At 38.2% G+C, this 12113-nt stretch overlaps 1 protein-coding gene across 1 annotated transcript in view; it reads left to right on the top strand.

Moving 5' to 3' along the window:
* The window catches only part of trap1 (TNF receptor-associated protein 1), a 29004-nt gene that overhangs the window by 15491 nt on the left and 1400 nt on the right, over nucleotides 1-12113 (top strand). The window contains exons 9-17 of the mRNA XM_072694427.1: nucleotides 4640-4795; nucleotides 4947-5067; nucleotides 5185-5254; nucleotides 5331-5478; nucleotides 5646-5831; nucleotides 7046-7184; nucleotides 7303-7388; nucleotides 10128-10273; nucleotides 10466-10538. Coding sequence (XP_072550528.1) covers nucleotides 4640-4795; nucleotides 4947-5067; nucleotides 5185-5254; nucleotides 5331-5478; nucleotides 5646-5831; nucleotides 7046-7184; nucleotides 7303-7388; nucleotides 10128-10273; nucleotides 10466-10538 — 1125 coding nt within the window. The remainder of the gene's footprint in view (nucleotides 1-4639; nucleotides 4796-4946; nucleotides 5068-5184; nucleotides 5255-5330; nucleotides 5479-5645; nucleotides 5832-7045; nucleotides 7185-7302; nucleotides 7389-10127; nucleotides 10274-10465; nucleotides 10539-12113) is intronic.

The raw sequence follows: 12113 nt of genomic DNA, 5'->3' as shown, positions 1-12113 counted from the left end.
GTCCCTTTGCAGAGAAACAGCCCCAAAGCATGATGTTTCCACCCCCATGCTTCACAGTTGGTATGGTGTTCTCCTCCGAACACAACGAGTTGTGTTTGTACCAAACAGTTCTAGTTTGGTTTCATCTGACCATAAGACATCCAAATGCTCTCTACCAAACTTCAGACGCGCCCGGATATGTACTGGCTTAAGCAGGGGAACACGTCTGGCACTGCAAGATCTGAGTCCCTGGCGGCGTAGTGTTACTGACGGTAGCCTTTGTAACATTGGTCCCAGATTTCTGCAGGTCGTTCACTAGGTCCCCCCACCCCGTGTGGTTCTGGGATTTTTGCTCACCGTTCTTGTGATCATTTTGACCCCACGGGCTGAGATCTTGCGTGGAGCCCCTGATCGAGGGAGATTAGCAGTGGTCTTGTAGGTCTCCCATTTTCTGATTATTGCTCCCACAGTAGATTTCTTCACACCAAGCTGCTTGCCTATTGCAGATTCAGTCTTCCCAGCTTGGTGCAGGTCTACAATTTTGTTTCTGGTGTCCTTTGACAGCTCTTTGGTCTTCACCATAGTGGAGTTTGGAGTGTGACTGTTTGAGGTTGTGGGCAGGTGTCTTTTATACTGTTAACGAGTTCAAACAGGTGCCATTAATACAGGTAACGAGTGGAGGACAGAGAAGCCTCTTAAAGAAGTTGTTACAGGTCTGTGACAGCCAGAAATCTTGCTTGTTTGTATGTGACCAAATGCTTATTTTCCACCATTATTTCCAAATAAATTCTTTAAAAATCAGACAATGTGATTTTCAGATTTTTTTTCTCATTTTGTCTCTCATAGTTGAGGTCTACCTACGATGTCAATTACAGGCCTCATTTTTTTAAGTGGGAGAACTTGCACAATTGGGGACTGACTAAATACTTTTTTTCCCCACTGTATATAGCTACAGATGAAACCTGTTGTCGTTTTGTTGAAATATGTTTTGTAAGTTAAAGCTGTTGAGTAAATTTGGCTCAGATCCAGAAGGATTGCTTTGCATATAGCGACCATATTGTTTACAAATGTTGTCGGCTTAATAATTACTAATCTACAGACTTAATACCAAAGGTGAGGGGGAAAAAAGACGACTTATGTAAGCAAAATCTAATTAGGTAAAAGCAAAGTTGTTTGGATTGACCCGAGGAACCCCCCCCCCCCAAAAAAAAACAACAACAAACAAAACATAGGGTTCCAAGCACTGTATGCTCAGACCCCTATTATAAGTCAAAAAAACTTTACAAAAACAGAAACACAACAAAAACATGGTCACTAACCACTACATGCTTGGACCCTATAAAACCCTAACAAACAATACAGGGTATTGAACATTCTTTTTTTTTTTTTTTTTTTTAATTTTTTAAACCATAGCAAATATAGCTGCATTTTTGGGTGGCAAAACATTTTGCAACATGTGTTTATTGGGGAGAATTGTCAAACTGGGAAGTTAATGGAAGTTGGACTATACAGCGATCCAAGCAAATTACTAAAGCCTCAGTTAGTGGAACATTCCTGGCTACATTTCACACACTTTCAGAGGATAAAACCTCGTATCTGAGAGCACAAGTGAGTGTGTGGTCTTCATGTTTTAGGGCCATTTAGTAGACTGGATCAGAATTTTGGCTTGCTTTTCTTTTTGATCAAACTTGCATGACGCTAAATTTGCAACTACAGTGGGCTTGGCTTTTTTCCCCCACTTGTTTTTAGAGTGTGACCTCACTAAACCGTGAGCTTCCATATGCTGCCACCATGTTGAGTAAAAGTCAAGTTTTTAAAAATAATTATGTGCCTATAAACTTGTGTGCAGCAAGACCACATCAGACAAAATCCAGAGACATTTTTTTGGTGGGAGGGGTGTGCAATTTTCAAATTATTAATGATTACTAAATTTAGTTTTTTGTCAATTTGTCAGTTGTTTTGAGATTTTTGTATTAATACTTTAGAACTAGTTTGCAAAATCAGGTTTTGCATATTATGCAAATTTGAGATTTTTTTGTTTGTTATGACTCGAGGAATGAGGGGGGATTTTAATTCTAAAACTGTTCACAAGATTTGAAGAAGATGTATTTGGGTTCACAATAACTCCCTCTTAAGACCAGCCAGGCCAGTTTTCGTGCCCGAGTAGATTTAGAGTTCTACCAGTTGGCCAAGTTTGAACTCTTTAGGCCTTGTTTGGTCTGTGCAATACATTTTATGGGCAGAAAAAAACATCCCCCAAAAAACAAAACAGTAGAATTCCAGGCACTGCATCCTCAAATACCTAATTAGCAGATTAAAAAAATACTAGCAGTAGTATAGGTTTCCCAACAATAGGGTTCCCAGCACTTTGTACTAATAATAAATATAGCTGCAAGCTGCTAATATTGTGTAGGCCATATGCAATTTGAGACAACTAAATTTGAGCCTAAAAGGACAGTTTAGGATTTAATTGCATTCATCATCGTCTCTCTGTAAATGTCACAGTATATCAAAAGGCCTTAATTGGTCATACACACGTGGACAAAATTGTTGATACCCCTTAATTAATGAAAGAAAAACTCACAATAGTCACAGAAATAACTTGAATCTGACAAAAGTGATGATAATAAGAAATTCTATGAAAATGAACAAATGGAAATCTGACATTTGATTTTGAACCATGCTTCAACAGAGTTATTTAAAAAATAAACTCATGAAACAGGCCTGGACAGAAATGATGGTACCCTTAACTTAATGTTTTGTTGCACAACCTTTTTCAGGCAATCACTGCAATCAAACGATTTCTGTAACTATCAATGAGACTAGTGCACCTCTTAGCAGGTGTTTTGGCCCATTCCTCATGAGCAAACTGCTCGAGTTGTCTCAGGTTTGAAGGGTGCCTTTTCCAGACGGCATGTTTCAGCTCCTTCCGAAGATGCCCAATAGGATTTAGGTCAGGGCTCATAGAAGACCTCTTCAGAGTAGTCTAATGTTTTCCCTTTAGCCATTCTTGCATTTTTAGCTGTGTTTTGTTTCATTGTCCTGTTGCAAGACCCATGACCTGTGACTGAGACCAAGCTTTCTGACACTGGGCAGCACATTTCTCTTTAAAATCCCTTGATAGTCTTGAGATTCATTGTACCCTGCACAGATTCAAAACACCCTGTGCCAGATGCAGCAAAGCAGCCCCAGAACATAACAGAGCCTCCTCCATGTTTCACAGTAGGGAGTGTTCTTTTCTTGATATGCTAAATTTTTTGAACATCAAGCTGATGTGCCTTGGCAAAAGGTTCCATCTGTCCATAGGACATTCTCCCAGAAGAACATGTAGTTTGGCAAATTCCAGTCTGGCTCTTTTATGATTTGTTGTCAACAATGGTGGCCTCTCGTCTCCCATGAAGTCCACTTTGGCACAAACAACAAAGAATGGTGTGATCTGACACTGATGTTCCTTGAGTTTGAAGTTCACCTTTAATCTATTTAGAAGTTTTTCTGGGCTCTTTTGTTACCATTCTTATTATCCGTCTCTTTGATTTTTCATCAATTTTCCTCCTGCGGCCACATCCAGGGAGGTTGGCTACAGTCCCATGGATCTTAGATTTCTGAATAATATGTGCTACTGTAGTCACAGGAACATCAAGCCGCTTGGAGATTATCTTATAACCTTTACCTTTTAACATGCTTGTCTATAATTTTCTTTCTAATCTCCTGAGACAACTCTTTCCTTCGCTTCCTCTGGTCCATGTTGAGTGTGGTACACACCATGTCACCAAACAACACAGTGACTACCTGTAGCCCTATATATAGGCCCACTGACTTATTACAAGATTGTAGACACCTGTGATGCTAATTAGTGGACACACCTTGATTTAACATGTCCCTTTGGTCACATTATTTTACTATTTAATGAGTTTATTTTATTTAAATAATTCTGTTAAAGCATGATTCAAAATCAATGTCGGATTTTCATTTGTTAATTTTTATAGATTTTTTATTTATTATTACTTTTGTCAGATTCTTCTGTGACCATTGTACTTTTGTCAGTTATTTCTGTGACCATTGTGGGTTTTTCTTTCATTAACCGAGGGGTACCAACAATTTTGTCCATGTGTGTAATTGTTAAGATGGGGTTTATAAACGTGCTGATCTGTTGAGGTTTGTAGAACATTCTAAAGATTGTCAAAATGGATTATAAAAATACATGACTTATATGAAATGACTATTGATCGACTTAAGCATGACATATTGTTTATAATTGTCAGCCTTTTTTGACAATTATTGTGGATCAGAATTTGGCCAGTGGTTTAATATCTAACTTGTTTGCAAATGTAGGTTTTGCATAATGTGCAATTAGCAGAAACATGATCAGTGCTTAATGGTACAAATTGCAAATTAGTTTGACCTGTGCCAAGGAATCATGGAAAAAAAACATTTGAAAGTTATAAAATTAATAATAATAATAATTCTGTAGAACTTCACAAGGATAAGTTGTTTTGTTGTGGGATTATGTGTTTGGTGTGTGTAAATATATATTATGTGAAATTATTTTTGGGATTGTGTACTTGTTTGTTAATGAACTAAAATGAATTCATATAGAAGGTAGTAAAACAATTAGATGCTTTGCAAATTAAGTAAATATTGACCCCCTCCCCCCTTCCAGGCACTATGGATGATGGACCCCAAAGAGATCAGTGAATGGCAGCATGAAGAGTTTTATCGCTATGTGGCGCAGGCTTATGACAAACCTCGCTACATTCTTCACTATTGTGCTGATGCACCACTCAACATTCGCAGCATTTTCTATGTACCAGAGACTGTAAGGCACAGTAACGAGCCAAATATCTAAACATACAAGCAGTACTGAATTTCTGAGCTAATTTAAAGTGTGTGTGTGTGTGTGTGTGTGTGTGTGTGTGTGTGTGTGTGTGTGTGTGTGTGTGTGTGCGCGCGCATGTGCACGTGCGCAGAAGCCATCCATGTTTGATGTTAGTAGGGAGATGGGATCCAGCGTGGCATTGTATAGCAGGAAGGTCCTTATCCAGACCAAGGCAACAGACATCCTGCCCAAGTGGCTGCGCTTCTTACGAGGTTGGACTTGGTGTCACCTTCTCATTTCATTCTTCAAAGATTCTAAATAAGACATAAACTTGGATATTGCGAGCCTTGAACAAAATGTTGCTCTCGCTCTATCTCTCGCAACTGTAGGTGTGGTGGACAGTGAGGACATCCCCTTGAATCTCAGTAGAGAGTTACTACAGGAAAGTGCACTCATCAGGTAATTGTAACATAGTTTAGTTAGACATGTGCTTTGATGGAAATATTAGATATACTTTATAGTTTATGTTCTTCAGGAAACTGCGAGATGTGCTTCAACAACGGGTCATTCGTTTCCTGTTGGAACAGAGCAAGAAGGAGTCAGAGAAATATGCTCGTTTTTTTGAAGACTATGGACTTTTCATGAGAGAAGGCATCGTCACCACAGCCGAACAGGATGTTAAGGTCAGACCAAAATTTCCATTCATACTAAGATCTTGAAAGAAATGTGAGAACAAGAGAAATGCGAGTCTTCCTTACTTTATGTTAATTAAGTAAGTAGGCAGTGATTTTTTTTATGTATGGTTTCCTTTTCATTGATGGCCTTATTTTCTTTCAATAATGTATTTTAGGAGGATATAGCCAAGCTGTTACGCTTTGAGTCCTCCATTCTGCCTGCTGGTAAGCAGACCAGCCTCATGGACTACACATCTCGGATGAAAGCTGGCACAAGAAACATCTACTATCTGTGTGCTCCAAACCGCCATCTTGCTGAGTGCTCCCCATACTTTGAGGCTATGAAGCAGAAAGACATGGAGGTGAGCCTGAAACACACTTGCATACCTGGTCTAGCTCAAATGCGGAGTTCTTTAAGTATCCTAACTTATTGGGGGGGTTTGAAGAAAGTGGATTCATCACACAAACCCAAGCATGTTAGTGAACTAGAGGACATTGCCTATGAGGAATGGCCTCAGATTCCTCAGGAACGCTGTCAGAAGGTAGTGTCTGGTCTATGCATCAAGGCTCTACTAAGTACTAAAGACACTCATCTTGAATAGATGGATAATTGTGAAACTGCAAAAGTCATTACAAGTGTTTGGTAGATTATTTCTTTGTTGTAACAATGTTTCTTGGCAATAAGCCTGTTAATTTCCCTTTTAAATGGTGCCACATTTGTAAGGAACATGCATTTGTGGGATAAGCAGCAGAGTTGAGTATATGGGTTGCACCCATGAAACATTTGCCAAATCTTCTCTGCCGTTGCCAAACAGCTTATTCTGCTATTGGTTTAAAGTTTAAAGAAACAAGACATATTGGCAATTTAACAATTTATTCATTTAACAAAAAGGAGACTCAGTAGCGTGTAGAAGAACCTTACACAGCCACAACAGTCTGGCACCTCCTCCTCATGCTGGTCACCAGCCTGGTCACACACTGATGTGTGATGTCATCCCATTCTACAACCAACATTTGTCGCAAGTCAGCCAACGTGATTAAGTTGGTCGCTCTGGCACGAACAGCACGTCCAAGCTGATCCCACAAGTGTTCAGTGGGGTTGAGGTCAGGACTGCTGGCAGGCCATTCCATCCTCTCCACTCCCAAATTCTGGAGGTAGTCTCTGATAAATCCCGCTCTATTGAGGTGAGTTCGGTTCCAGACAGAGAAATTGAGAAATAGGATTGCCACTGATTACAGAATTTAATCTCAATATCTCTCTGCATTGAGAGCCTCCAATGATGAGCCTTGTTTTTGTTTTTTGACACCATCACATTGCCCCCACCAGAAGATGTTATTCTATCGGTGCATCAATCAGAACAGCGTTAATTCTACATCTTCGCCACACTTTGACCTTACGACCCAACATAACGTTCCTCCTCATGTTTAGGTTCGTCAGTGCCTGTGTCCTTCTCTGAATCCTGCAAAAAGGATTCAGATCCTGCCCATATATTGTGCTTTTAGATGTGCGGTACCATGCCAAGACACTTTGCATGATTTGTTTTTCAATTTATCTTTAATTAATCTCTTTCCATAGGTGTTATTTTGTTATGAGCAGTTTGATGAGTTAACTCTGCTCCATCTCAAAGAATTTGACAAGAAGAAGCTAATTTCTGTTGAAACAGATATTGTTGTTGACCACTATAAAGAGGAGAAATTTCAAGACAGCAAGCCAGGTACGATAGAGCCATGATGTGATGTCTGAGATTAGGAGAAAAATATTTTGAATGGTCCCTGTGATGATCAAACTTTCTCTTATTGATGGATAAGTTATCAATTAACCACCAATTACAGAATCAGAAAGGTTGACTGTGCACCAAGCAGAGGATCTCATGGCCTGGATGAGGAACGCTCTTGGCCAGAAGGTCACCAATATCAAGGTAATGAATAAGTGCATGTGGATTTGGTAGCATAATTAATAATGCCCTGCTGTTTTTGTTTAGTATTTTGTTTTCTCATACAGTCTCTTATTATTATTATTATTATTATTTATTATTAAATTATTATACATTTATTATTATTAGTAGTATTTTATAGTAATAGATGAAGTCCATTTAAAATCAGTTATGTTAAATTGAATCTGAAAGGTTTTCTTTTGTTTTTGTAATTTAAGTGAACTATAAAGAGGACTCCTTATGGTCCTTTTCAGCACTGGTAAGATCTCAGACCACTTTCTGTTCACATCACAACTCAGACCTTACCTAAATAGGTTTAATCATATAACAGATCTGGCATAGCCAGGTTGAAAGACTTGGTGTGTAAAAAATATAAAGAAATACATTTATTTATCAGTATTGAGTGAGTTTTTGTCCAAATATGCAATCAGCGATATTTCTCTAACTTGGCGGATCCCAAAAGCAGATCATCTGAGTTAAGGGTTACGCAGCTTTGCTTAACCTTCCTCTAGTGTTAACTTTCTGTTACTCTTTCTTATGTTAACGGGTCGGTTTTGACCCGTGTCTTAAATCACCCTTCAGATACCCTAAAAACAATTATTTATCCTACAATTTGTTTCTTACCTCTTAGTTACCTTGTTAGGCTTCCTCATCCATGAAATGATTGGTTTAAATATTTTTTGTTGTGCCCCTCTGGGCCTTTCTTTTGAGCGAATACCCCTCATCTTCAATATAAAAATATAGTCAAATGAACCTCAAGAGAATAATATAAATAAAAAAAGGTTGTTATAGTACCTGACTATTACTGAATGGCATTAGAACACATATATACATATACATAATGTATATGTATATGTATATATATTTTTATTATTAACTATAGTAACATCTATGGTGTTACGGGTCAATTTTGACCCATATATAATTACTTCAAGAAGAAGGCAAAAAACAGGAGATTTTATTTAAATAGAACTTTAATACAAATACAAAATGAAAAGCACCAGTAATAAACAATAAATAACTAGTATTAAATAATAACAAATAATAATAATAATAATAATAATATGTAGATTTTCAATGTCAATCACAGCCAATCAAGCAAATCAAACCCTCCAAAACCAAGTGCTAGTTTTATAAATAATCTGTGTGCAAGAACATGCATGTGTACTTGTGCAATATTAGATGCATGTGTGGCAAAAAGTGACACTTTTTGTGTTCTTTGCAGAGATATTTTTTGCAGATGAAGCACAGTGTGTTTGTCTTTCTGTCCTTATTGCAAGGGCAGACCTGACACCTCTTTCTTTTAGAATCAGATGGTCTCACTGGGGTTGTGGGACTTTTTTGGTTGATGTTGAGGCAGGGCTGGTTGAGGAGGATGCTGGTGCTGATGCTCTTCATGTTGCTGTGGGTGTGGATGGAGTGCTTGGTGAGCAGCTGGGTCTCGGGGCACCCGTTCCCTTTGCTCAATGTGTGCCTTGACAAGAGATCTTCCTAGCTCCTCAAGAAACATCTTTCGCTTGTTCTTGTTTTTTTTTTTTTTGTTTGAGTTCCACCCTTGATGAATTTGGTTCCACAACACAAATGCATTGTATGCAGACACATCGAGGATGTTGTAAAAATACAACCATTGGCCATCTCCTGGTCATTCGCTGGTAAGTGTAGGTGACCGTCAGCTTGTCCAGGTTGTCCACTCCTCCTTTGTTTTTGTGGTAGTCCAGGATAATTATGGGCTTTTTGTCACTTCTGATGACACAGCTGCATCTTTGTGAAGAGTGCACATCAGAATCACATTCCGTCGTTTTTTTGGACAGTATGAAACTGCAATGGTGGTGTCTGTAAAAACAAACTTTGAGGAAAGTGGAGCCCTGTCCTTCACCTGCAACATGTCAAGGGGGCAGCTCAGGTTTATTCTTTTTTACAGTGCCCACCATGGTGAGTTTCCTTTTGAGAAGTTCTTGTCCAAGGTCATAGCTGGTACAGAAATTGTCAAGTAATGTTGTGACCCTGCAGTCCAGAAGTCATATCCATTCATATCCAGAAGCCCCTAACTCAACCTGAAGCCCCTAACTCAACTCAGAGTGTTTGGAGGTAGAGCTGGCTGGATTTATATTTATTTATTTTGTTTAAATAAAAGTTCTAGACAAAGTAACAAAAAACTGATGCAGTAAACACATTTATGTAGTATTTTTATGCATTTAAACTTACAAACGGGTCGCTCATGACCCTAACACTAGAGGAAGGTTAAGGCTCCTTAGTCACTGGTCACTGCAGTTTCCTGTTCAACTGTTAAAAGTACGTAAAAACCAAGTCAGTGATGTGCTCCCTGTTCTATATTCATTCGTCTTGCAGAGGGTTTGTTTTGTTTTTGTTTTTTTAACTGCATCTGACTTAAACTTAAATATGTAAAATTAACATGCCTTGTATGGGAAGGAGAGTAAAGACCAATAACCACTTTTAAGAGTACATCATTCATCCCGGTACAGTGAGTATCAGAAGACAATAATCAGTATTAACCCAAAAAAACACTCTGCCCATCCCTAGTTTTAATAAAAGTAGTGCCCACTAAATGCTGTGCATTGCTGTGACCACTTTTTTACACCGTTAAACCCTTCTAGGATCACTTGAAACTCTCACTGTAAGTGGCCAATTACTATAAATGTTTTTGGCAGGGCTACCTGAGGCACTAAAAAGGTTGTGACTGTAGTCATCCTAATACTTTGTCAGGTGACCCCTCGCTTGGACACTCACCCATCCATGATCACAGTGCTGGAAATGGGAGCAGCACGACACTTCCTCCGCACACAACAGCTGGCTGGAAATGTGGATGAGAGGGCCCAGATTCTTCAACCAACCCTGGAGATTAACATTGCGTAAGGGAGATGGGGAAATGGGGAAATGTTTTTTTGTTTTGTTTTGTTTTTTTTGTTTTTTAAACAGTTGTTGTCCAGTTGTCTGTTATGAGTGAGACATTATAGATTAGTTATAGTAAGCATAGTAATGTCAGTCTTTCATTATTATCCCTAAATCTGACTTTAAAATGGAATTTGATTTTTTTTCTACAGGCATGACCTTATCAAGAAGCTTCATATGCTGAAAGACTCGAATCCTGACCTTGCACAGCTGCTTCTTGAGCAGGTATGGCCAACAATATGGGTCAGACTTGTGACTTGGTATGCTTATTTTGCTGTCATAATGAGGAATGCAAAGATATACTATTGAATTGATTTACTTGTAAAGTTGTCATGACATTTTATAGATTTGTGTTTTTGTGACCCAAAATCAGCCTTACTTCCAGTTTATGTCCACTTGCATATATATGGACATTGAGAAATATGTTTTATACAGCCTATTTGTTGTAAAATAAATGTACAAGAAAGGGTCCCTTGTATAGCAAAAACCTATCTAATTATAAGGCAATATTAATTAGCAGATTAGATGTAAGATAATCCACTAGTATGGAAAAGTTAAAATTGATGTTTGAACATCAAAGGTAAATATGTGAAAATGTTTTGCTCCTCTCTTGCTTCAATTTGAAAAGAATATATATTTTTCTGTACATCCTTTCACGCTGAGAAAATTATTTAGTGGTATGAGTCTAACTACTAAACTGACTGTGCGTCTGACTAGCAGTCAAAAAACAATTACTGAGAAAAGAAATAAGATGAAACAGAAAAACAACATAAATGTACTTCAGAGATGTAGAGAATGTTTTTACTGAGAAGACCAAACATTAAAGCTGGTAGACTCAAAACAAGAGACTGTTCATCCCAGAGCCAGTATAAATATGGTATTTTTTGGATTGTAGGCAGAAAAATACTGGAAATCACTGGAAATACTAGAAGTCACTGAAAAGAAATCTCCTGAAAAGAGTTGTAATAGACAGAGTGGACACACTAAATACTAAAAATGTTGTACTTAGTTGTTGACCCCTCAATCTTGGCCTACTAAGCTCTAGTTACAGAATGGTGTCAGCTGCAGATCTATAACAGCTAGTTTGAGGATGTTGAGAATCGGTGATTTCTCAGGTGAATTTCTACCAATACCACATTGGACACTCCAAATAAAGTGAAAATTAGTGGCCGGCTGACCAAAACTACCCCAAGAGCGCAGCAACGACTTATCCAAGAGGTCACAAAAGAGCCCCCCCAACAACATCCAAAGAACTGTAAAAGTCATTGCCAGTTAACGCTTGATTGCAGTTGTTGCTGCTAAGGGTGGCCCATCCAGTTATTAGGTTCACTTTTTCACACAGGGCCATGTAGGTTTGGGTTTTTTCCCCTTAATTAAAAAAGTACATTCATATTATATTATATATTATTATAATGTGAAATTACATTTATTAAATAGGCCTTAAGTCCGGTGTACTCAGTCACAACACAACAATTAAAATATCCAGATCTAGATTCTGCCAATCTCATAATTCAAAACATTAAGATAAATGATGGAGCTGCACAGAACTGAATGACGTGAAAGAGGCGCCATCTAGTGATCGTAGTCAGTAACAGAGTCCTTGTATAAAACCACTTTGTCACATAAGACCACTTCGTCACTTCTAGTAGGTACTGACCTAAAATGATGAGACATTTAAACAATGTAAAAACTTACTCACATTTCCTTGTATACATATTTGAACAACATTTGGTCCCCTGCAATGAAAAGAAATTTTAGTTTGAAGCTTCACCATAGATTAAATTACCAAGTTAAAGCATT

Source organism: Salminus brasiliensis, chromosome 12 (assembly GCF_030463535.1).
Source record: "Salminus brasiliensis chromosome 12, fSalBra1.hap2, whole genome shotgun sequence".
Lineage (NCBI taxonomy): Eukaryota > Metazoa > Chordata > Actinopteri > Characiformes > Bryconidae > Salminus > Salminus brasiliensis.
Note: the sequence above shows the minus strand (reverse complement) of the source record. Positions and strands in the feature narration are given on the sequence as shown.